Source organism: Papio anubis, chromosome 6, assembly GCF_008728515.1.
Source record: "Papio anubis isolate 15944 chromosome 6, Panubis1.0, whole genome shotgun sequence".
Lineage (NCBI taxonomy): Eukaryota > Metazoa > Chordata > Mammalia > Primates > Cercopithecidae > Papio > Papio anubis.
The window spans coordinates 84,761,864-84,788,818 of NC_044981.1; the positions used below are offsets into that span (position 1 = coordinate 84,761,864).

Genomic DNA, 26,955 nt, shown 5'->3' on the forward strand with positions numbered 1-26,955 from the left:
CACCCAAAGTCCATAGTTCACATTACGGCTCATTCTTATACATTCTATGGATTTGGAAAAATGTATAATGGCATACATCCACAAGGATAGTATCATATAAATTATTTTTACTGCCCTAAAGATCCTCTGTGCTTCACCTGTTTATCCCCTTCCCTCCTCCCACCCCAATCCCTGGCAACCACTGGGTCTTCTTACTGTCTCCATAGTTTTACCTTTTTCAGAATGTCATATTGTTGGAATCATACAATATTTGGCCTTTTTATATTGGCTTCTTTCACTTAGTAATATGCGTTTAAGGTTCTTCCATGCCTTTTCATGGCTTGATAGTTCATTTCCTTTTAGGACTGAAAAATCTTCCGTTGTGTGGTTATACTACAGTTTTGGATGCATTCACCTACTGAAGAACATCTTGGTTGCTTCCAAATTTTGGTAATTATGAGTAAAGCTGCTATAAACATTCATGTGCAGTTTTTTGTGTGGACATACATTTTCAACTTTTTTCATTAGATACCAAGGAGTACAATTGCTGGATCGCATGGTAAGAGGGTTTTGTTTTGTAAGAAACTGCCAAACTGCTGCATTCCCATCAGCAATGAATGAGATTTCCTGTTGCTCCACATTCTCACCAGTATTTGGTGTTTCAGTGTTCCGGATTTTGACCGTTCTAATAGCTGTACGGGGGTATCTCATTGTTTGTAGCTTGTCTTTTTACTCTGCTGATTGTGTTCTTTGATGCACAAACGTTTTCAAGCTTGATGTCTCATTTGTCTATTTTTGCTTTTATTGTCATATGCAAGAAAACATTGCCAGATCCAACGTCATGAAGTTTTTCCCCTTGTAGAAGCTTTATAGCTTTGGATCTTATGTTTATGCTTTTATTCCATTTTGAGTTAATTTTTTATATAGTGTAAGGTAAGGGTCCATCTTCATTTGTTTGCATGTGGGCATCCGTCTTTCCCAGGACCACTTGTTGAGGAGACTATCCTTTTCCCATTGAGTGGTCTTGGCATCTTTGCTGAAGATCATTTGACCATATACATGAAGGTTTGTTTCTATGCTTTCTATTCTATTTCACAGGTTTATATGTCTTTATTCTAATACCAACTGTTTTGATTACTGTAGCTTTTAATGTGTTTTGAAGTCAGAAAGTGTGAGCTCTTCAACTTTGTTCTTCTCAAAATTGTTGTGACTGTATATCACAATTTTTTTGTTTTGACACAGAGCCTTACTTTGTCGCCTACGCTGGAGTACAGTGGCGCAAACATGGCTCACTGCAGCCTTAACCTCCTGGGCTCGAGCAGTCCTCCTACCTCAGCCTCCTGAGTAGCTGGTACTACAGGCATGTGTTCCACCATGCCTAGCTGATAATAATGAGCAACATCCTGGGCTTAATGCGATCCTACTGCCTCAGCCTCCCAAAATATCACAATTTAAAATCAGATGTATAATTATTGTGACTACGTAAATGCTGCTCACTGGTTAGCTGAGAATGATTACATTTTTAAAAATATGTATGATTACATTTTTAAAAATATATAGCTTATTATTTTTCCTGGAGTTGATAGTTACCCTAATTTTTTCACTTGTTTAATTTGATTTAAACTTACTGGTAAGTGTTTCATCTACTATCCAATAACTCTGTGAAACTGTTCTCAGTGCAATTCGCCGTGAGTAAACCTATTACATATTTATCAGCCCAAGTCTGTTCCTGGGGATATCCCCTCTGGAGTCATTTATCCTTCTTTCTGATTAATCTGGGTTGCTCTCTAGTTCTGCAATCATCCTGAGAAGTCCTTTCACCTCTCCCCTGTATTAGATCCCCTGTTTGCTGGAACCCATGTCATTCTAACTTTGATACTGCGCATTCTTTGTTATCTTCCTAAGAAAGGGAATATGGGCATAATTTTTTTGAGAGTCTGCATGTCTAAAAATCCTTATTCTACCCTTTTGCTTAAGTGACAATTTGGTATAGAAACTTAGAGAATTATTTTGCCTAAGAACTTCAAAGGCAGTGTCTCATCTTTGAGCTTACAGGGTTGCTGTTGGGAAACTCAGCTTATAGTGTTCCTTGCAACTGCCTTCTGAAAGGCATTTTGCATCCACTCTGCCCCTTGAAGGACCTACCCATTCAGGACTCAGCTCAGGAGCCACCACCAACATGAAGTCCACCCAGCGAATGGTACCCTGGATGGAATTTGCTCTCCTCCTAATTGATGTAACTTTGTTCTCTATGCACTCTGTCCTTCATACGGCTCTGTGGGTGCTCAGAACTCCCCACTGCATCATCACTGTGACCAGGGTCATAGTGTCTCTCTTACATTTATCTGTGTTTGACAGAGGAGAAAGGCACTGAATTTGGAAGCCAAAGACCTTGGTATAGGCACCTGTTCTGCTGCTTATTAACGGCTTATTAATGTAGACCAGGGTTGCTCATCCTCAGCAACGTCACTGACATTTTGGGCCAGATCATCCTCTGCTGCTGGGGCTGTGCTGTGCATTGTAGGGTATTTAGCAGCATCCGTGGCTTCTTGCTGTAGATGCCAGTAGTACTTCCTTCCCTTGGATTTTGACAACCAAAAATGTCTCTGGACATTGACAGACATCCCCTGAGCAACAAAATTGTCCCTACCTCAAAACCACACATTAGGCCAATCATGTCAGGAGTCTCAATTTCCTCACAAACCTTACAGAGTTTTCGTAAGCACTACATGTGATAGCACATGTTGCCATAGTTATAAAATCTAAGTGGGCCGGGCACAGTGGCTCACGCCTGTAATCCCAGCACTTTGGGAGGCCGAGACGGGCGGATCACGAGGTCAGGAGATCGAGACCATCCTGGCTAACATGGTGAAACCCCATCTCTACTAAAAAATACAAAAAATTTTCAGGGCGTGGTGGTGGGTGCCTGTTGTCCCAGCTACTTGGGAGGCTGAGGCAGGAGAATGGCGTGAACCCAGGAGGTGGAGCTCCCAGTGAGCCGAGATCGCACCACTGCACTCCAGCCTAGGCGACAGAAAAAAAAAAAATCTAAGTGGACATAAAATATTGATTATTTTTTAACTCTTCCAGTGCCTAGCAAGGTACTCACATAGTAGACCCATCTATGCTGAATGAGGGGAATAATGTTATTGACTGTAAATTTCTTACACTTTGATAGCAATTGCAAAGTATTAGGTACTCTTGTAAGAGCTGTACAACAATTAAATATTTTAAACCTCACCATGGCTATTATCCCCATTTTACAGATGAGGAAACTGAGGCAAGGAATGATCAGGTAACCTGCCCTGGGTTTCCCTTAGAAAGTGTCGAAACTGGTATTCAAACCCTGGCCATCTAGTTCGAGAGTGAGAGTCATTGCTCCCATAGGAGGCAAGGAGGAAAGTTCCCCTTGGCCCTTAAAGGCTCACTGAAAAATCAACATACAAACGGCAGATAAATTGTATTAGAGGCATAAAAATGTATTTAACATGTACACACAGGAGCCTTCAGAATGAGGACCCAAAAATTCAGGGGAAATTGTCCATTTTAATGCTTAGATTCAAAAGAGTGTGGACAGCCGTGTAGAAACATGATTAGACAAAAAGGGCATGATCTAATGCTGATTGCATGAGAAACCCAGCACAGCCTGTCTACGGTCTTTTTGGCCCTTCTGAGCTGAGCATTCCTGACTTCTGGGTATGAGGCAGGCCCCTCTCTGGAATCGAGTGTTAAGACCTACAGTCAACTAGGTCAGATAATTTCTTTATGGCCTGCTTTTACACAGAAAGGGGAGGAGGGGAAGGTTAGAGTAATATTTTTAAGTTTTATGGCTGGCTTTAGGGGTAGGAGGTTCTGGTTTCTACGACCTGCCTTGGGGGAAGAGGGATTCTAGTTTCTGTGGTTAGCCTCTGGGTAGGAGTTGAGGGGCCAGAGATAGGAGGGCAGGAAGAGGTCAGAAAAAAACTTTGTTCCTGAGGCCTTCCTTTTGGGGTATTGTTTTTTGAGCCCCAACACTGGTAACCATCATGTTTCCACTATGTGGTTTATAAGTTTAGATTGTGAACTTCCTGTGAGCTGCTGCTTATTAGAGCATACTCCTTGGCACCTGACACATCGTGGATATAATCTGCAAATGTTTTATTGACTGGGAGCTCAATCTGCTCAGGTACTTAAAAAAAAATAAGCGATATCCCAATAATGGGATTGTACTTGTATAAAACATTTCCAAATTATTTTCACATATATGTTGCTTGTCCCCAGAGCCTTGTAAGATATATATGGTTTCCCTTGAGAGGAAATGAAGTCACAGAAGGAAAGTGACTTGTTCAAATAGGGCATGCCAGAGCCCAGATGAGAACTGAAATTTCCTGGCTCCCATGGACATTTTCTCTGCCACAGAGAAGGGCATCTCTTCTGTCCTGGAGATTTTACTTCAGCTCGTAATGGATGGTTCCAGTATGTTAGTCACTAAGTAAGGGTGGGTTGTCATGCACAGGACATGTCTTCAGAGCAAGTGGGGTTGGGAGCTGGAAATTGATGTGGGAACTACATGTAAGAATTTAAAACTCATGTTTTAAGAGAAAGTCTCACTAAGAACTATGATTTTCCATTTGCACAACTTTCATATTTAGACCAGTAGTACTTCACCATGTTGACAAACACATTTTCAGCTGGAACAGGTAATCTGACAAAAGCACTGGATATGCTGAGAAGTCTGACATATCTCTGGGGCAAATTGTTAGAGACAATAATTCAGGCTCATGACCCTTCAGTTTTCTGCTACTCCTTTCACCCAAGTCACCTGTTCCTTCCCTCATTTAGGCAATATATTTTGAGCTTCAGCTGTGTACTGGTGAACAAGACAGGAAAAAACATCTTGGTCCTCACTGGAGCTTGCATTCTTGGTGAGACAGGCTAGAATTTGATACTGTTGCCTGCACTCCTATCCCTGAAGCTCCCCTTGGGTCTGTCAGCTCTCCCTCCTGGTTTTCCTCCCCAAGGTGCCTTCTCCATCTCCTTTTGCTCTTCCTGCCTCTAAAATTGGCTTTCCTCAGGCCCTCTGCACTCATCTGCTCTCCCTCTGTACACCCACTTGGCTATTCCAGCTCAAGACTGGTCACCATGTCTCCATCTCCGACTTGGCCCTGTCTCCTGATCCCCATGGCCAGCTGCCTTCATGGGCATTTTTAATTTCTTTTTTTCTTTCTTTTTTTTTTTTTTTTTGAGACAAGAGTCTCACTATATTGCCCAGGCTGGTCCTAAACTTCTGGACTCAAGTGATTCTCCTCCCAGGTAACAGGGACTACAGTCATGAGCCACCATGCCCAGCCTTCCTGGGCATCTTTATGTGCAGAATCCACAGGTTCAAATTGAAGTGCCCACGCTGGAAGCTGCAACCCCTCCTGAGGCCTGGTCCTCTTCCCAAGGTCCCTTTATCAGTACAAGGGAGCCCCATTTGTGCACACCTCAAGCAGAAGCCCAAAGCCATCCTTTTTTCTTTTGGGTCTTTGACATCCCTCTACTTATGCTTCCTGTCAGTGACCAAGTGAGGCTCATTATGCTTCCTAACTTCTCTCAACTCTGTGTCTTTCTAGTTGCCCCTGCAGGCACTGCTTGAGATATTTGATACTAAAATGAAAAAATGGGATATATTTTTTCTTTGCAAGAATGCTCTGGTTTTATAAATGAACATATTCTCTCCAGTTCCCTTGTGCTTTAGTCAGATACCTTCTGATACAGCTTAATTTTGTTACCTCAATACCAACAGGTGTTTTGTCATCTGGATAAACCCTCTGCATTGCTCCTTAGTGCCAAGCATTGGCCATAACATTAGAGTTGAGAGCCTCTAGGAGTCCCCAGGCAGAGTATCTTTTCCTAGAACTGTTAAGAAGCTGGTTAGCCTGGGCAACATAGTGAGACCCTGTCTCTACAGAAAATAAAAAATTAGCTGGGCATGGTGATGCACACCTGTAGTCCTAGCTACATAGGAGGCTGAGGTGGGAGGATTGCTTGAGCTCAGGAGGTTGAGGCTGCAGTGAGCCATGATTGTGCCACTGCACTCCAGCCTGGGCATCAGAGGGAAATCCTGTCTCAAAAAGCAAAACAACAAAAAAGCTGGTCCTTGGAATGTTTTACCAAAGTTTTTATCTCCTCCAAAAGGAAGTAGACAAAAGATTGTTTGATACAAGTTGGTTAAGAAGAAAATTCAGTTTCATTCATAAAATTCATCTCCATTTGATACCTACCACTCTCCCCAAGTAATGAAGTTGAAATTTAGATAATTAAGCACAAACCCCAGGGCCTAAAGAGCTTGTTTATAGAAGGTGAGCCCCCCAGAGTTCTCTGCAGAATGGCCAAGCAGAAAAATTCAGGAGGTGCAACAGGGCAGGTAGCATGGAGACCATATGGTGTGATATACTTCAGTTTAAAGAGGCAAGTCTACTTCTCTCTACAAATGTATGCCTGCATTTGTGTGAGCCAGGAGAACCACATGGGACACATGAGACTGTTAACTTTGGCTACCTAGCAAGGAAGATGATTAGCTTTTTTTTTTTCCCCTTTCCACCCCCCTCCCTTTTTTTTTTTTTTTTAAACAGAGTCTCGCTCTTTTGCTCAGGCTGGTGTGCAGTGGTGCAATCTCGGCTCACTGTAACCTCCACCTCCCGGGTTCAAGCGATTCTCCTGCCTCAGCCTCCTGAGTACCTGGGACTACAGGTGTGCACCACCACGCCCGGCTAATTTTTGTATTTTTGATAGAGATGGGGTTTTGTCATATTACCCAGGCTGATTTCAAACTCCTGGCCTCAAGTGATCTGCCCACCTTGGCCTCCCAAAGTGCTGGGATCACAGGCATGAGCCGCTGCATCCGGCCTGATTTTTTTCACTGTATTGTTTCAGTTATTAAAATAAGCATATATTAATTTTGTACTTTGTCAAATATAAAGTCAAGTTTAAAAATATGTGTTGAGTGCCTGTACCAGCAGTGGGCCAGGTGCTTGCCATATACTATCTGGTTGAAATCCTCAGCTCTGCCAAGCTGGTGCTCTTAGCTCTGAGATGCCAATAAGGAAAGGGAGGTGCCAGGCAGAAAGTAACTTGCCCATGACCAAAGCAGCAAGAGGTGCTAGCCCTGGGAAGGAGCCGGCTTTGTGTGGTCCTGAGGCCCACATGTAGGACACTCCTGACCCTTGTTTCCAGCGCCTCCATAGTCCCTGCCCTTCCACCACTATGCTGACCACCCCTCAGTGCAGACAGAGAAAGAGGCTGTCTGCAGGGCGGGCCAAAGGGACTTTTCTCCTCTGTCCTTGCCTCCTGCACGCCTTTCCCAGAGTTTTATCGCAAGTTCAGAAATTCCTGATGAAGGCGGTGTAGTGTAGAAGGTATGAGCGTGGGTGCAGGAGCCAGGTGCTCTGTTTCAAATGCCAACGATATTTACTAGCTCTATGGTCTTGAGGAAATTACTTTATCTCTGTGCATCATATCATCACCTCTAAAATGAGGATTAAATAATAGTAGCTACCTCATTAGGTTATTTAAGCACTAACTGAATCAATATATGCAAACTACTTAGAACAGTGCTCAGCACATAGTGTCAAATGTAGTAGGCACTGAGGGGATTCTGAGAATGCAACAATGCTAAGAGCTGTGGTCCAAGGCCATTCATTGTTCTCATCTGAAAAATGAGGATAATCTCGACTTCATGAGATTGCCATCAAGACTAAATGAAGGCTGGGTGCGGTGGCTCAAGTCTGTAATCCCAGCACTTTGGGAGGCCAAGGCTGGTGGATCTCTTGAGGCCAGGAATTCGAGACTAGTGAAACTCCATCTCTACTGAAAATACAAAAATTAGTCTGGTGTGGTGGTGCACACCTGTAATCCCAGCTACTTAGGAGCCTGAAGCAGGAGAATCGCTTAAACCCAGGAGGCGGAAGCTGCAGTAATCCAAGATAGTGCCACTGTACTCCAGCTTGGGCCACAGAGCAAGACCCTGTCTCAAAAAAAAAAAAAAGGCTAAATGAGATGACAAAGTGTTTAGCTCAATGTCCAACATTTAATAAAACTATCAGCTTTTTGGAGTAGAAGTTGAGAAGCTGATTCTAAAATTTATATGAAATGCAAGAGACCTAGAATAGCCAAAGCAACATTGAACAGCAAAGTTGAAGGACTTTTGCTACCTGATTTCCAGACATACTAGTATCTTCCAGGCTTACTAGAGGAGTCAAAATTATAGGGACAGAAAATAGATCAGTGATTGCTAGGGGCTGGAGATGGTGGGAAATGATTGACTGCAAAGGAGCAGGAGGGAATTTTGGGTGGGGGGATGAAAATCTTCCATATTTTGTTTGTGGGGTTGGCCGTATACATTTATCCAACCATATGAAAGTGCATACTTTAAAAAAATGAATTTTGTTGAATGTAAATTATACCTCAAGAAACTTGATTTTTTTTTTTAAAGATAACTCTCCTAAGTGTAATTGTTACAGATGAGGAAACAGAAGCTTCGGGAGGCTGAATAAGTCCTTTGTAGGTTGCTTGTGGTTCCTGTGGGGGTTTTGCATCGTGTTGTCTCCCCATGCTGGTAACTACTGTACTCCAATATAAACTTTCAACTTTTAAAAAGGGAAATGCAAAGAGTTCCACTGTAGTAAAGTAGTAACTTTCCCCAGCGTGAGCACCTGATGGTGTTTGCAGAAATGAAGAGGATGACTGGCTGGTAAATATTTTCTGGCAGCCACTTTCAAGGGAACGCTGCAAGTCAATAAATGGTATACATTCATGGCCTCAAGAAACACAGTGAAAACAGCCTCTGCACTGGGGGACTCTCCTGCTGCCACTTGCTGGGCTTCCTGCTCTGAAACCTGTTTCCAGTTTCGACAAAACCTCACTTCCACGCGGGGTTTGCGACACTGGTGTCCCAAGGCAGGAGAGCAGTGGAAAGGAAGGATCTTTCATGGTGGTCATTTGCTTTGTTTTTGATTTCCTGGTTTGTGTTTAATGTTAGGACTTACCAGAATGGTGTAGCCTGAACTCATGTTTGCCGGCCTGCTGGTTCCTAGTCATTTGCTTTAAGTTGTCACTCCCCAGGACGTGGGGGAAATTGACACTTACAAGGTGGTTGGTCAGGTAAAACTCTTCACTTGGGAGAATGTGTTGTATATAGCATGCTCCTGCCAGAGGACCCCATACACTTATTTTAGTTGGAGTAGGTAATGGTTCTACTACAGAAGGCACAAAGTTTGCCTAGTCCTCCTCCCGTGCTGCCCCCACCACTTAGTGTTTCCCTCCCTGAAGGCACCTGTTTTACCTGCTTCTTACATTGTTCCTGAGATACTTACGTACATACATGCAAGTAGATGTAGCTCTGTGTGTTTCCCCATTTTATACAAATTGTGGGATACTATACTCTCCTTCATTTTAATTGGCTTAACCAATCCCCTATTGATGAGCATTTAGATTATGTTAATCTCCTGCCCTTACAAAGCATGCTGCAGTGACTCTGTTCGGAGGTTTTATTGCACAGTACGATTATATTTGGGGGATAGATTTCTCTAAGTGGTACTTCTGAGTCAGAGCATGCATCCCCTTGCAATTTTGACAGCTAGAGCTAAATTGCTCTGCAAAGAGGTTGTGCCAGTCTACACTTCACCAGCAGTGTGTGAGGGGCCCGACGGGACTGACCTTTAAACACATGATGCCAGTGGTACCCTGGGCTCTGTCTGCTGCCTCTCCTGACCCTTCACCATCTGAGCTCATCTTACCTTTCTAGCCTTCTCTCCAGGAGCTCTCTGCTAAGGTGCATTTGGCCTGTGTGGCCTCGGTTCCTTTTCACTTCAGCATGCGTTTCGTAGAATTTTCTCTGGGTTGAGTCTGGGGCCAGCTGCCTGGGAATCAAAGGGAAAAGTGGGGGAGTGGCTGATGGGAGGGGAATAGAAGAGGGGATCTCCACACCTCTCCTCCCCTTCCCCATCCCCCATTCCCAAATGGAAAACGGAGTTCCCTCCCAAGACACCTGGGTCTTTTATTCTGACCCCAAGTACCCCAGTGTGTTCTCACATCCAGAGCAAGGGCAGGAGCCCATGCAGGGCTGCTGTAGTGCTTGGTTCTGCTCTGAGTTAGCACATCCACACACTGTGTGGAGCAGGTGTCTCTTCACTGAAACAAACAGGGCATTGAGGGTATATGGTTACATGGCAGGTCAAACAGAAAATCTGCTTGTGTTCTACAATAGCTAGAAGCATAACCCTGTGGGAAGAAAATCTCAACTGGGAAAACTTAGGCTTTTATAGTTTATCATAAAAAAATCTCTGGGGAAAATTGACATATGGTGCTAATTGTGAGAAAGTTATAAAATGAACATATGCTAACATTTTATTTAACTCATTAATTAAAGAGGAAACTAGTAAGATGTTACAACTGTTTTGAAGGAGAATTGTCAGGCCAGGCCCAGACAATTAAAAAAAAAATTTTTTTGTAGAGATGGTGGGGGTGGAGTCTTGCTATATTAATTGACCAAGCTGGTCTTGAACTCCTTGCCTCAAGAGATCCACCTCAGCCTGCCAAAGAGCTGGGTCCACAGGTATGCACCACCATGCCAGGCTAACTTTTTTTTTACTTTTTGTCGAAATGGGGTCTTGCCATGCTGCCCATGCTGTCTTGAACTCCTGGGCTCAAGCAGTCTTCCCACTTCAGCCTCCCAAAGTGCTGCGATTACAGGTATGAGCCACCGCGCCCAGCCCCGTTTTAATTATTTTCAACTGTTCAATCCAGTGGCAGTAATTGCATTCACACAGTTGTGTGATCATCACCACTATCCATTTCCAGATCTTTTTTCATCTTCCCAAACTGTAACTTTATACCCATTAAACACGAACTCCCCTTTTCTCCCTCCCACCCAGCCCCTGCCAGCCACCATTCCACTTTCTGTCTCTATGAATTTGTCATCCATTTTAAAGTCTCTCACAATTTTTCCTTACCAAGAGTAGAGGCAATGAATCACATTTACCATCTTTTCAACACTGCCCAAGTTATTAGCCTCCTTGAGCCTTCATTTCCTGTCTGTAAAATCAGCACAACAGCACTTACCTCAAGGATATGTGGTGAGGATTATATGAGGTAATCCATGCAAAGTGCTTAGAACAGTGTAATTAAGGATGTAGAAAGAGCTCAACGGATGGGAGTTGTTATTATCATGAAGACCATCTCCCCACCTGAGGCAGCTGTCCTCAGAGGCACAGAAGTCAACACTGGTTCTCAGTGTTGACTGCGCATGTGACCCCCTTTAGAGCCTTAAATACTGATGCCCAGGCCCACACCTAGAGGCTGTGGTTTAGTTGGTCTGGGGTATGGCCTGGGCTTGGGATTTTTCAGAGCAGCAAGACAGAGAACCTCTCACTGCTCTTGGTATTTCCCCCTGAGGTTTCAGAGCCTTCCATGCAGGGCAGGACAACACTGTCCATTGAGCACTGGGCCAAGACAGTGGTTAGACATCTGGAAGTTGTGCTGCTCTTTGTAGAATACCATGAAATATTGATATTCTAAATGCCATGATTCAAACTAGAGACAATTTTATCAGCAGGAAAGAAATGTCTCAAATATGGGAAGGCAAAGGTATGCTGTGAATTGTCGTGTGGCTTGTCTATGAGATGACACATGAAAAATTATTGGGTCAATAATATGAGTCTTAAGTGTTAACTTACTGTGATAAGGATGGTAATTAGGCATGCGCCACAGCGACTCATGTTTCTAGCAAAGGTAGGTAGGTGTCCCTAGGAGATGCTCTTTGGAGGAAAAGAGGCAACGCCTCAGATGAGAGGGATAATGGAAGATTGGTGTGGCAGGTCAGACACGCTGTAATTGAGGAGAACAAGCCTCAGAACTTTGGGGATGGGCCCCCAAAGCTAACTCAGTCATCTTAGGAGAGGCTTTTAGGCTGCTGTTAAAGAATCTAGGTAAGAGTTCGTCCTGAATCTCTTGGCTGCTCTGTCCTGCCCCTCACTGCCTATGCAGAAAGTACAATATCTTTTCCTCCTGCCCTCTGTAAAGGCCCACCTTATTTACAGTGGTTCTCAGTGGCAGTGAAGGCAGGCCCTGTTTGCTGCCTGCGTCTCTCCTCAACTCTAGGTAGGCTTGGTGGGAGTTTGGGCCCAGAGGCCCCGCCAACCCCTGAGTGTTCAATCAGCAAGCCATCCACCATCTGCCACCACCGTGATTTGTCCATATTGTATCCTGTTGCCTTAGCAGTCTGCACTTAAAAGTAAGTCTTAACTACACAGCTGAGTGCTTTATAACCCAGATTATGTGCTAGTAAAACTCCCTAAAAACATATATTTAGTAGGTCCTAACCACTCTAGACGAGACATTATAATATTGTGGCACAGCTGGGTGTCAGCGTTTAAAAATCCTCCCTAAATACCTGTATCTTTCTTGAATAAAATGCGTTGGAGGATTACTGGTTTCCAGGCCAGTAATCAGCATGTTGTGAGGCTTGCATGGGTGATTCTCCACATCCACACCCTGGTAGTGCTGTGAAAAGAAGAAGCCAAAGAGGAAAGGAGCTCTCAAAGCCACTGAGCTGCCCACTTGGGCCTCTGCTCAGTGCGTCCATTGGCGAATTCCCTGAGGCCCTCTCAGTAGTTGTCTTCTTTTTCTTTTCTTTCTTTTAAGTTATAATGACTTAGGTTTCAGAAAATAAATTAAGCCAGGAACTTGTCGGGACACTGAAAATTCTTTCTCAGCAGGCCAATCAGTTTGTTTCTAGTGAGAGTGGGCTGTTACATGTTTCCTTGTTCTAAGCCAATAATTTAGGGTACGTGGGTGAATAGGTAGCAGCTCTACCTAGTGTGCTTTTAGCCAATTGATTGAGCAATGTGTAAGAATTATAAACCATGATCAAGTGAAATTTATTCCAAGTATGCAAGACTGAGTCAACATCAGTGTAATCTACCATATCAACAAATGCCTTAGCTCAGGCTGCTATAACAAAATACCACATATTGAGTGGCTTAAACAACAGACACTTATTTTTCACAGTTTTTTAGGATGGGAAGTCTAAGATCAAGGTGCCTACAGATTCAGTTCCTGGTGAGTGCTCTCTTCCTGGTTTGTAGATGGCTGACTTCTCTGTGTGGCAGAGAGAGGGGTCTCTAGTCTCTCTTCCTCTCCTTATAGGGACACTAATCTTATCGGGGCCCTACCCTCATTTCCTTATCCAAACCTAATTACCTTCCAAAGGACCCCATCTCCAAATACCAACATATTGCAAGTTAGTGCTTCAACATACCAATTTTAGGGAGAAACAAGCATTTAGTCCATAACGAGCTAAACAAGAAAAATCATCTGATCATATTAACAGGTACAGAAAAAGAATTTGACAAAACCAAATATCCATTTGGGAAAAGAACTCTCAGAAAACCAGAAATTGAGGAAAACTTTCTCAACGTGATAAAGAACATCTAAAAAAAACCAAGAGCTAACATCATATTTGGTGGTGAGAGACTGAATGTTTTCCTGCTGTCATAAGGAACAAGACAGGGATGTCTGCTCATTCACTACAGTGCTGGAAGTTCTAGCCACCACAGTAAGGCAAGAAGAACGTGAGGAATTTAATCCCCAAAAAAGTCCTAGACATGGATGGTGGTGGTGGTTGCGCAACATCATGAATATACTTAATGCTGCTGAATTATACACTTAAAAGTTGTTAAAATGGTAGATTTTATGTATATGCATATTTGACCACAAATTTATAAATCACACACAAAAAAATGGACCCAAGAAGAAGCAGAAAACTTAGTCTAATTAGCATAGGAAATATTGGAAACACGATTAAAGATGCAACTTTTAGAAAGTACTAGGGCCGGCCAGGTGTGGTGGCTCACACCTGTAATCCCAGCACTGTGGGAGGCCAAGGCAGGTGGATCACTTGAGGCCAGGAGTTCGAGACCAGCCTGGCTAATATGGTGAAACCCCATCTGTAAAAAATTACAAAAAGTAACCGAACTTGGCAACGTGTGCCTGTAGTCCCAGCTACTCAGGAGGCTGAGGCAGAATTGCTTGAACCCGGGAGGCGGGGGTTGCAGTGAGCTGAGATCGCACCACTGCACTCCAGCCTGGGTGACAGAGAGTCCGTCTCAAAAAACAAAACAAAACAAAAACTAGGGCCAAATGGTTTCATGGTCCTGTTTTATATTTTATCAACAACAAAAAATCCAATGTTATTTAAATTATTGTAAAGCACAGAACAAAATAGAAAGCTGTACTTTTTCACATAGTCAGCACAATCTTAATGTCAAAAACAGATAAATAAGAACAAGAAACAGCAATCTCAATTATAAATATTGATTTTTAAAATTCTTTATAACATTACCTAATAGAATGCAGCATTTATGAGAAGAATAATACAGTGTGACCAGGTGGGTTCCAGGAATGCAAAGATGGTTCCATAATTCATTAAACCAACAAATTAAAAGAGAAGAACACATGATTATATTAACGGTTGCTGAAAAGGCAGTGATTCTTGTTTTCTGGTTTTTGTTAGAAACCAGAAGAGAAGCAAGAACAGTCCTTATATCCAACCATAGGTCATCGTGCATTGGCCTACCATGCTGTGCTCTGTCAGTGTCAACACATTGAAAAATGTAGTCTGGCCGGGCATAGTGGCTCACACCTGTAATCCCAGCACTTTGGGAGGCTGAGGTGGACGGATCACAAGGTCAAGAGTTCGAGACCAGCCTGGCCAACATGGTGACACCCCATCTCTACTAAGAATACAAAAGTTAGCTTGGCGTGGTGGCACATGCCTGTAATCCCAACTACTCGGGAGACTGAGGCAGGAGAATCATTTGAACCTGGGAGGTGGAGGTTGCAGTGAGCTGAGATTGTGCCACTGCACTCCAGCCTGGGCGACAGAGCAAGACTGTCTTGGGGGAAAAAAAATGTAGTCTGGGCCACCACCTGTGAGGAGTGTGTGGGCCATTAACTGATGCCTTACCACTCAACCACTCAGGGACAAGTATACTGTAGAAGCTGATGGAATCCTTAATAGCCAGTTTCATTGCCTGAAATATTTTGGTCCTTCTTGCTGGTGGATCTTTCTAGAAGTTACTGAGTTACCTCAAAAGGAATTCTTGTCTGGGCACAGTGGCTCATGCCTAAAATCTTAGCACTTTGGGAGGCTGAGGTGGGTGGATTACTTGAGGTCAGGAGTTGAAAACCAGCCTGGCCAACAGGTGAAACCCTGTCTCTACTAAAAATACAAAAAAATTAGCCGGGCATGGTGGCGGGCACCTGTAATCTCAGCTACTTGGGAGGCTGAGGCAGAAGAACCTCTTGTACCTGCGAGGCATAGGTTGCAGTGAGTTGAGATCATGCCACTGCACTCCAGCCTGGGCGACACAGTGAGACTCCGTCTCAAAAAAAAAGGCCAGTCACAGTGGCTCACGCCTGTAATCCCAACACTTCAGGAGGCTGAGGCAGGCAGATCACGAGGTCAAGAGATTGTGACCATCCTGGCCAACATGGTGAAACCCCGTCTCTACTAAACATACAAAAATTAGCCGGGCACAGTGGCACATGCCTATAGTCCTAGCTACTTGGGAGGCTGAGGCAGGAGAATCGCTTGAACCCGGGAGGTGGAGGTTGCAGAGAGCTGGGATCACACCAGTGTACTCCAGCCTGGTGACAGAGCAAGACTTCGTCCCAAAAAACAAAAAAGGAATTATCTTATCAATTAAACCCAATTGTTAGGAATAACTGATTCCTAACAATATACATTTCAAATCACCTCTCCATATAATTTATGATTATTATTATTTTACAGGACCATCCTAATACTTCCATCCTTGTGTGGTGGGACTGTTGGCCCCCAGTGCAGGAATTACCATCTGCCCCCATTACATTTTGTCTTTTTAAAATTGGCCTATTTCAATCTGAGATTGTTTTGGATCCTGATTTGTGTCAGCCAAGGAATTTATTCCCTTGCCATTTCTTGTCACCTATTGTCTGATTAAGATATGATGTATCACTCATGTAAGTAGACAAGTAGATAAAACACATTTGCAACAAGGAAAGAAAACTCTGAAAGCTTCTTAAACTATAAATTGTTTTTAAATGTAAAGTTTTATTTTCTTTGATCGATGGTACTTTTTCAGTTTTTTCCTTGAATGTGTTCCATGTTTTCTTGAATGTCTTCAAAACTCTGTCTTCATTGAATCATAAGCCTGAGAAGGACTTTGAACTTTTCTGACCAAAATTTACACCATTCCAGGCTGTTGAAGCTCGCAGGGAACACCATCTGTGATAAAAAGGACCCTTGAGACACTCAGAAAAGTTGGTGGGGTCTTCCACTATTTAAAATCTAAACGAGGAGCCAAGTGACCAGAATTCCAGCTATTGCAGTTCTGCCAAAAATAAGATTGGAGACATTGAGAATTCATTTCACCTCTTCAGCCAAATGAAACTCTCAAAGACTCTTCCCATTCTGAACATTATGTTTGTAAAATATGTGCCACTCTTATTTTAGTAGTGTTACAACTTTCTTGCCTCCTACTACTTCTCTCTTAATGCGACAGATAATATAGGCAGACTGACTCAAAAGACTTGACTCAAAAAAGACTGCATGACCCTGATCCAGTTTCTCATGGGTCTCCTGAAGAAGCTTTATGAAATGATTACACTAATTTAACCTATATTCTTCCCATTACACCATTTCTTCTTGTGTGGGTCACGTCATGCAGCTGCCCTCCTTGTTATAGTCCCTAGTTAAGATGGTTAAATTGTTTTATTGTTTGAGCCAATGAGTCTCAATTCCTTTATACGACCTTTCCCTACTCCCTTCGTTCAGAGTTTCTGCCCTTTTATTCCTTTGACTTCTGCCCCAGGTCTCCTTTTGACTCTGGTCGTATCTGGTCGTAAGAATATCATTGAGACCAAGCACGGTGGCTCACGCCTGTAATTCCAGCATTTTGGGAGGCTGAGGCGGGTGGATCACCTGAGGTCAGGAGTTCAAGACTAGCCTGGCCAACATGGTGAAACACCATCTCGACTAAAAATACAAAATTAGCTGGGTGTGGTGGTGCACACCTGTAGTCCCAGCTGCCTCCCAGCTAAGGCAGGAGAATTGCTTGAATCCAGGAGGCGGAGGCTACAGTGAGCTGAGATTGTGCCACTGCACTCCAGTCTGAGTAAGACAGAGCGAGACTCTGTCTCAAAAAAAAATGGTGTTCCAGGAATGGCTAAGCACCACAACTTTCCTTCTCACTTTTCAGGTGCATTCTATCGGGCCAGGCCTTGTCCAGGCCTACTCTGTTAGACCTGTCATTCCTGGGACAGGTACTATTGGTCTGAAAGTCCTGCCCTTTAGTAAGTAGGGTCCAAGATACTGAAGCAGGAGCGAGGAGCTGGGACCCAACCTGCCTCCTGGCTGGAGTGATGATGGACCAGGGTCATGGCCCTGGGCTCCCAGGCCCCATGCAGTCAGTGGCAGGGGCAGTTGACTGGCTTGTTTCTGTAGGTTGTAGTTCTCAAATGGCCCTGTTTCGCCTCCCTCCAAGAGTCCTGGCCCCTCCTGGGGAGGGATTTCTAACCTAACGCCTTGGTCTACCGGGAGAGTCCAGGAAGGAGGCTGAACGCCAGTCTGACACCTGCTGGGAACGAAAACACCTCCACTTCCTTTCAGGGTTTCTTTTAAGCCAATCACCTTTGGCTGGGCTCCCTTGTCATTCTCAGTGGTGGGAGATCATTATCTTAACGGGAATCCTCCTCCTGGAAGGTTCCCACTCCCAAGTGGGAGTTGGTCTCTTCAGAGTGAATAGCAGGGACCGTTTCATTCTGGGCATCATTGTGATCACTTGTTCCATGTAATTTATGGCTTACCTGCTGGAATCGGAGTCACTCTGATGTTCCCATGCAGCAGTTATGCTGGAGTTAGATCCACAGGGCTCAGCCTGCCTGAACAAATAACCATCCCGGGCCAGTGCCTCAGTGGTGTTGACAGTGGGGACACGTTTTTGTGGTTGTTGCTTCGCAACATCTCAAGACCCTTTGATTCGGTTCCCTGGAAGCGAGGCCCTGAGTCTGTGCCTCTTCCTGATTGGATCAGAGGGAGATGCAGGAAGTCGGAGTGGATACTGCCTCTTCTCCTCACCCCTGCCGGCCTCAGATGGCCCAGCCTGATACCAGGGCCCCTTGGAGGAACAGCACCTTTAAAGGGTTGAAGGCAGTGGTTCGTAACCTCCAACCACACCTGGAGACGCACTGAAAACGACTGGATAAAAATGATAATAGTTGTACTGGGTTGTGGAATTACAGAGGATATTCTTTTCCATATTTTTAGTAATGTCATTACATTGCTTATATACTCTGAAGATCTGGGAAGCTGTAGGTTGCGGCAAGGTAGTATTTTAGGTGTTTTATATTGATAGGCTGACAAGAGCATCAACAAGAATGTGAAAGAGGTATGGCCCTTGCTGGAGCAGGCCTGAAGGGCAGGTTTAGCCTAAGGACCTGCAGCTGTCCAGGGAGGGTTTATCCTGGCCCCTCCTCATCCCATCCTGTGGTTCTCAACCAGGTCACACATTAGAGTCACCTGGGGAGGCTGTATAAAAACTGCCTGGGGCCGGGCGCGGTGGCTCAAGCCTGTAATCCCAGCACTTTGGGAGGCCGAGACGGGCGGATCACGAGGTCAGGAGATCGAGACCATCCTGGCTAACATGGTGAAACCCCGTCTCTATTAAGAAATACAAAAAACTAGCCGGGCGAGGGGGCGGGCGCCTGTAGTCCCAGCTACTCGGGAGGCTGAGGCTGGAGAATGGCGTGAACCCGGGAGGCGGAGCTTGCAGTGAGCTGAGATCCAGCCACTGCACTCCAGCCTGGGCGACAGAGCGAGACTCCGTCTCAAAAAAAAAAAAAAAAAAAACAAAAAAACTGCCTGGGCCTCACCACAGCGAGTTGATCAGAGATTCTGGAGGGAGAGGCTTACACACCAATAGAGAGCGAGGACAACAGACCAACCTCCCCAGGAGAGCCATATGCAGAGAAAATAGAAAACATCTCTCATTGTCCTTGAGATTCTAAAAAAATCAGGTTATTTTTAAACAAACCCCAGAGGTTAGTGGCTGGGCTAAGGTAAAACACCCAAGAACTTGGGAGCTTCCTAGGGGTGAGACATGAAGCCCCTGCTCTGCCAGGGAAGAATTTTGCTCCTACCCTCACCCCCAACACAACCAGTGCAGCGCACAGAGTGGTGGGGAAAGCAGGCAGCTGGGCTCAGATGGCCTAAGGGGTGAATCCAGCCTCCATTTACCTGCTGTATAACTTAGAACAAGTGACAGAATCTCCCATGCCTCAGTTTCCTTATCTATGAAATGGGCTCGATAATAGTGTCCACCTCATAGGATAATTGGGAGGATAGAATTAGCGAACATGTGTAAAATTCTTAACGTAGTGCCTTCTACACAATAAATGGACCCAAGCGTTCAATAAATTCTGGCCGCTGCTGTCTCTTGCTCTGCTCGATTATTGGTCTCGCTGGGCTCACCAGGGCCTGGGTTGAGTTAAGCTGAACTGATCTTTGAGGATAACTGGGGTAGGACTCAGGGCAAATTGATGCTTTAAAAATTCTTCCCTTTTTTTTCTTTCTTTCTTTCTTTTTTTTTTTCCCCAGAGAGAGGGTCTTATTCTGTCGCCCAAACTGAAGTGCAATGGTGCAATCGCAGCTCACTGCAGTCTTGATTTCCCGGGCTCAATCCATCCACCTTCCTCAGCCTCCTGAGTAGCTGGGACCACAGGCACACAAAACAATGCTCAGCTAATTTTTGTATTTTTGGTAGAGATGGGGTTTTGCCATGTTGCCCAGGCTATAGAACTCCTGGGCTCAAGTGGTCCACCCTCCTTGGCCTCCCAAAGTGCTGGGATTACAGGCGTGAACAACCTTGCCTGGCCCAAACTTCTTGTCATTCATAATACATGGCCTTTTTTCCTGTTCCCATTTCTTCCAGCGGCCAGTCCTAGGGGCACGGAAATGGAAATGAGAGCAGTTGCATCCTTAAGTCTAAGTCATTCAAAGCTGCCTCTAAGGATCAATTTTTATTTGCTCCCTTACCCTTAGAGGGGTTCCAGCCTTTCCCATTAGTCAGACATGCCTGGGGGCATTCCTGTGTGCTGGATAGGGGCAACCTCTTCTCCAAAGGGCTCTATTTTTGTTGCTATTTACTACAGAATGTTCTGGAAAACCAAGTACATGTCTGCTGCTTTCTTGCTTTTCTCCTTTGGCAGGTGGCGTGTGTTTAAGAGGGTGGGTCTTGTGCTAGGATAGCCCCGGGGACCAAGGAAACAGCTTCAGCTTCTATAGGAAACCTATTACTGCCTTTGCTATTGCTGTACTTTAACCAGAGGCCAGAAAAGGAGCCAAGCATGAGCAGGGAACACAGCCCCTCCTCAGAAAAACTCCTGTGCCATTGTTGTAGCTCAGCTCCTGAAGCTCTCAGGATGTCACAGCACCTTGCTGACAGGAAGCCTGAGTGCTGTGGGAGGCCAGGAGCATTGCTGGAGAATCAGGGAAGTCACAGTTTGGAGAACGGTGTTCTCAGTGAAGAACGCCCTTCCAAGAAGAGACACAGAGACTGGGAACCACAGTTTACATTTCAAAAATGGAAGTGGACAAGCCGGCCAGGACTGGCTGATGGGAACCTGGACCCTCCAGCCATAGCCCTTCTGGTTGGAAGAGATCCAACTCTTCACCCAGATCCATTTGACTTTGGAAATATCTCACTGGTCTTTGCGAAGGCAAAGGTGTGGGGTGTCGAAGAGGAGAGGGAACGGTTGGGGTGTACTCTGGGTTGGGGGCTAAGGACAGCTGGAGGGAAGGGAAACCCATGCTGGATGGTGGATGTTACCTCGTCCTTATTTCAAGCCTGTGGAGTGGGCAGCGGAGGTTATTCCTGTTTTACAGATGAGAAAACAGGCTTAGTTTAGGGGATTAAGCACCAAATGACACAGGAGTTTTTGGTCAGAGCTGGGATTCAAACTAAGCTCTGATGCCTCTGGCCTTTTGTGTCTCCACTGGTGGTTCTTTGTTGACTTTGGATTAAAAAGGTGTCTCCAATCTAGGCTTATCCTGTTTGTAATTTAGAATTTCTAAAGTGCCCTCCCAGAAGTGATCTTCTTTGAACCTGTCTTCATCCTTTTGGGCTTCTCTAACAAGGTAACATAGAGTAAGTAGTTTAAACAACAGACATTTTCTCCTCATGGTTCTGGGAGCTGGGAATTCCATGGTCAGAGTACCAGGAGGTACTCGGGCATCTGAGATCCCAAGCACGGCAGGAGGATCTCTTGAGACACAAAAAAGAACCCCTTGCCAGGCACGTGGCTCACACCTGTAATCCCAGCACTTTGGGAGGCTGAGGCAGGAGGATCACTTGAGGTCAGGAGTTCAAGACCAGCCTGGCCAACATGGTGAAACCCGTCTCTACTAAAAATACAAAAATTAGCCGGGCGTGGGGCACGCACCTATAGTCCCAGCCACTTGGGAGGCTGAGGCGAGAGGATTGCTTGAACCTAGAAGGCGGAAGTTGCAGTGAGCCAAGATCATGCCACTGCACTCCAGCCTGGATAACAAAGCAAGAACACCATCTCAATTTTTAAAGTACTCCTGGGTCTGTTGGCCCCTTTCCAGCCTCCCCAGGCAGCTTTTCTTCATGCTGGTCTGTATTTTCCAGCTGCCCAGAAGCACTTGTGTCCCACCATGCTGTCACCTCTCTCATAGCACACACCTCTCTGTCCTCATGTGATGAACCCCCCTTTGTTTCAGAATGTCTTAGGAAACTTTGTGAAGGGCACTTTACTCAATGTCAGGAAGTCCTTGACAAGGATATGTGGTGACAGATGGAGCTGAGGACCAGGCCCAGCCAGTGGAACCTGGTCATGCCACTCTGTCTGATCAGTTATGATTTCATTGGAAGAATTGAGATGGGGAGCACACGGCTGAGCACAGTCACCACCAGAGAAAGGTCACTCTTCATCTCACATGCTGCCTTTTTACGAAGGCTTTTTATAGCCCACTTTTTTTGGGGTGTGATTAAAGTAAGCTCTGACCTCTTTCCTGAATCATTCTAGTGCTTTGGTCACATTTCATGGGGAGAAATTAAGATCCCTTATTGTTTGTTATCTCTGTTTTCCTCCATGGTTCATGGCCCATTACCCGTGGCAAACTAGTGCTTTCTTCAAATCATAAATGTGTATCCTGCTAGAGTATCAATAAAGGCCTTTGGGAAGACCTTAGGGGTGTGCTTCAGCATGGGTGGGGCCATGGTTCAATGATGTTTGAATGTTTCTTCACAGTAAAACTTGTAGGGGAAAGCAAAGGAAACATGTTTGCTTTAGAATTGGAAGAATTAGGAGTTTGGCAGGGCAGTTCTCTAGACAGAAGCTGATTCGCATCAAAAAGTGTTATTTCTTCTGGATGTCACCCTTGATGTGGCACCTTGGGAGCCGACATGCTTAGGGCAGTTGAAGCGAATGGTCTTCTCTATGACCCAGCAACAGGGCTAAGACGCCTACTCAGGTGCACATACTAATGTGTTCTGCAACCTCCTGGCAACAGCCTGGGTGCCCATCAGGAGGAGGATGAATAAATAATTAATAAGTGAAGCAGAACTACATGAACAACGTGAAAAAAAAATCTCAAAAATATAAGGTTAGACAAAAAAAAAAAAAAAATGCCAATTTATATCATGTAGTTGAAAACTAGGCCGGGCACAGTGGCTTCAATCTCAGTACTTCGGGAGGCCGAGGTGGGCAGATCACTTGAGCCCAGGAGTTCAAGACCAGCCTAAGCAACATGGCGAAACCCCATCTCTACAAAAAATAGAAAAAAATTGGCTGAGCATGGTGACGCATGCCTGTGGTCCCAGGTACTTGGGACACTGAGGTGGGAGGATCTCTTGAGCCAAGAGGCTGAAGCTGCTGTGAGCCATGATCATGCCACTACATTCCAGCCTGAGCAGCAGAGTGAGACCCTGTCTCAAAGAAAAAAAAAACCTATTTATGTAAGGTTTGAAACAAGCAGCACAATGTTTATATATATTGTCTGTGGCTACAAACATGTAGTAAAAAATATAATGAAAAGCAAAGGAATGATGAATACCAAATCTGAGAGAGTGGTTACCTCTGGGAATGGAAGAGAAATGAGACCTGGGAGTTGTTCACAAAGAATGTCAATGATTTATCTTTTTTCCTGAAATAGTTGGTGGCTATGTGAAGTTTAGAATATTACTTACACTTTTTAGTGGTTGAAATACTTCATAATTTTAGTTTAGTGTTTTTGTTTGTTTTTTAAGGCAGGGTCTTGCTCTGTTGCCCAGGCTGAAGTACAGTGGTACAGTCACAACTCACTGCAGCCTCAACCTCTTGGGCTCAGGTGATCCTCCCACCTCAGCCTCCTAGGTAGCCGGGACTATAAGCACATGCCACTATGCCCAGCTAATTTTAAAAAAAGAAAAATTTTTTATAGAGATGGAGTCTCACTGTGTTGCCCAGGTTGGTCTCAGACTCCTGGCATCAAGTGATCCTCCCACTTCAGCCTCCCAAAATGCTGGGATTACAGGTGTGAGCTACCACACCCAGAGTAGAATTTGTTTTTAAAAAGAGGAAGAACCGGCCAGTCATGGTGGCTCATGCCTGTAATCCCAGAACTTTGGGAGGCCAAAGCGGGTGGACCATTTGAGGTCAGGAGTTCAAGACCAGCCTGGCCAACATGGTGAAACCCTGTCTACTCGAAATATAAAAATTAGCGAGGTGATAGTGGCGTGTGCCTGTAATTCCAGCTACTTGGGAGGCTGAGGCAGGAAAAATCACTTGAGCCTGGGAAGCAGAGGTTGTGGTGAGCCGAGATGGTGTCACCGCACTGCAGTCTGGGCGAGAGTCAGACTGTGTCTCAAAAAAAAAAAAAAAAGAGGAAGAACCTTTCCTAATCAGTTCAATCAACAGTTTTAATTTTCAGGTGTTACTAACTGGACTCTTCTGGAGCTGATGACCATGACATCTTGCTGTTCTCCCGCCTCTTGCCCAGATTCATCATGGCCACTTCATCATTCCTCAGTATTAGCACCAGTGAGAAATTAAGAGAAGGCACAAAACCCCTCATTTTGCTACTTGATAGTCTGATGAGTAGAGAGTAGAAATAATGCACTAAAGGAAATCTTCACATTTTGAGCATATCGTGTTCATTGATTACAATGACAATAGCCAATGTTAACTGAGACAAACTTGAATTTTGGTTAACCCATAAGAATCTCCTGCCAATCCAAAGGGGCAGGAGGGAGTGGTCATCCAAAAGCCCCCATGCAAACCTTGCTTTAGGCCCTCTGTCTCCCAAGGGAGTAGCTTTGATGACTTGTTCTGAAATCATTGCTCGCTTTGCATTCACAGCATGGCCGGACTCCCCTGCATCTTGCTGCCAATAAGGGCCATCTTCCTGTGGTCCAGATCTTGCTGAAGGCTGGCTGCGACCTCGATGTCCAGGATGATGTGAGTAGAAACCATCATTCTATTGGGTTGAGTTGGCAGGGGAGCTTGTCTGGCTAGAAATCCACAAAGTATAAGCTGTGAGCTGGGAGGGCAGTAGATGCTCTCCCAGCACGTTTTAGCTGCATCTTGGTCTCTGTGGTGGTGAGAACTTCCTCTTGAAGACCTGCTCTGAGGCCCATTCTCAGTAGCAAGTTAGAGTTTGGGAGTGTGGGGTGGTTCTCCTATCATGGTTCACTTCCTGTCTATTATTCAAGTGATCACTTCCTGTCAATGTACAAAATGCCTCAAAGGGGATTTTTGCCTGTGTCCTGTCTCAGCATAAAGAGACGCACACACGTACATCAGTGAGTATGGGCAAGACCTGCTGGAAATGTGTGTCAATGACCAAATTTATTGAAGGAAAAATGGAGGTTAAAAAGTTAATTTTTTTCTCATCTTAATTTCTCTTGGTCAGTGAATATGACATGGAAAAATGATCTATTCACGATGGGGAGCTGGGGGAAAACACAGATCTCATAGAATCTAAGAAAAAGGAGGCCTCCAGAAAGAGTTTACTCTGGCACCATGCTATTATTGAGACATGGCCATCAGCCAACTCAGCTCTGAGTCTATTCATTCAGATTATCTAGAGATGGACTCTGATTGGCTCCTCTGACATCAAGTGGCCAATCCTGAGTGAGTCAGCGGTGGCTAGGATGGAGTCACACAGTAGAGTGGGCTGTCCTCTTGGGTCTTTTTTTTTTTTTTTTTTTTTTTTGAGACGGAGTCTCGCTCTGTAGCCCAGGCTGGAGTGCAGTGGCCGGATCTCAGCTCACTGCAAGCTCCGCCTCCCGGGTTCACGCCATTCTCCGGCCTCAGCCTCCCGAGTAGCTAGGACTACAGGCGCCCGCCATCTCGCCCGGCTATTTTTTGTATTTCTTAGTAGAGACGGGGTTTCACTGTGTTCACCAGGATGGTCTCGATCTCCTGACCTCGTGATCCGCCCATCTCGGCCTCCCAAAGTGCTGGGATTACAGGCTTGAGCCACCGCGCCCGGCCCTCTTGGGTCTTTGGAGAAGGCGGTTCTCTAAGAAAGGACCATATAAATTGTCCTCCAACAGCTATTAGGAAAAGGCCCTTTGATAATACAGTTGAAAACTATTTTTAGAAATGGTTGCAACACTAATTCATGTAGTAGAACTCTAAGAAATAAGAACTTTTGTGGGGAACACAGAATCTTGGAGTGTTTGCACTTATAACCTCTTCCAAATTCACCTTTAATAACTGTAGTTATAAGAGTGTGATTCAAATTTCAAACCTTCAGCTGTGCTACAGTGTGGTTTACTAAAGTGCTTCTAGTCTTCTTTGGGTCTATGTATAATGTCATAAAACTTGGCAAACACACAGTAAGAACAGTATTTGCAAAGAAATAACTAAATATGCATGAGCAGAAGGCCATCCAGTGTCTTTCATAAATCTCTGGTTATATCTGGAACTTGTTGGGTCATCAAGGATGTTATTTTCAAAAAATGCTGATTTAGCTTTAAGCTGTTGATTTCTACCTTGGGTCATAATACTTTTTTTATTTTCCTGCACTGTGGTCATCATAACATTCTCAACTATATCATACCTTAGATGACAGGAGCAAAAATACAAGGAGAGAGAAAAGATTTTGACCATAGAAAAGGTGGGGCACTGAGTTATTACTGGTGCAAACATGTTGGGATGCATTTGGTCTTATCTTCGCATAATTAAAGGCTTTTCTTGCCACAGTGGCAAGGCCAAAATGTCAGGCATGCTAACCCATTCCAACCTGATACCCCTGCCTCACATCGTGGTCTCTAAGTATCACTGTATTCTCATGCAGCAAAGCCCTTGCTGATTTCCTAGAACTGCTGCTGTTTATACCAGGCAAGGTAGGAAGTGAAACAGGCAATAATTTTTTTAGGTAGCCAAAGTGAGACATGTCAGCAGAAGAAAAGCCAGCTCTACTTTTAGACAGAAAGATCCCCTTTTATTTATTGAAGTTATTTTCTTGCATCTTTTCCTTGTCCTAGACAGACAATGCATATATTGCTTCTCCCAGATAAATTAAAACAAAAATACAACAACAAGAAACAGTTGGGAGTGGAGAAGGTAGAATTGACCTTCACTAGTTCTGAAGAAATGTATTTACCATCATATGATCCATGCCTGTTCTCTGTATATTTACCATGCTGTTGATGGCCAGCCTTGAAATACATGCAAGAACCCAAGGAAGAAAACTCTTGATGTGTGTCCTTTAAAGAATCTAGGAGATCAGTTATTTGAAAAAAATCTCAGAAGTTACCTGTCTTGGATGGTGGGTAGAAACAGAATGTTAATGATATGAAGAATTTACTCCTAACTTCATATTCTACAGATACCGATCTTTATGGCATGGTAAGGACTGAGAATTAGTTGAAGAATGACCTCCAGTGACCTGGAGTGGGATTATTA

General features: G+C 44.6%; 1 protein-coding gene across 15 annotated transcripts in view; it reads left to right on the forward strand.

Moving 5' to 3' along the window:
* The window catches only part of ANKRD6 (ankyrin repeat domain 6), a 204,172-nt gene that overhangs the window by 140,537 nt on the left and 36,680 nt on the right, over window positions 1–26,955 (forward strand). For 9 of the 15 annotated variants that reach the window (XM_009205657.4, XM_017958104.3, XM_009205656.4 and 6 more), the window contains exons 3-4: window positions 24,400–24,498; window positions 26,879–26,898. In XM_009205657.4, coding sequence (XP_009203921.2) covers window positions 24,400–24,498; window positions 26,879–26,898 — 119 coding nt within the window. The remainder of the gene's footprint in view (window positions 1–24,399; window positions 24,499–26,878; window positions 26,899–26,955) is intronic. The other 6 variants (XM_003897904.5, XM_003897905.5, XM_003897903.5 and 3 more) reach the window with 1 other exon arrangement.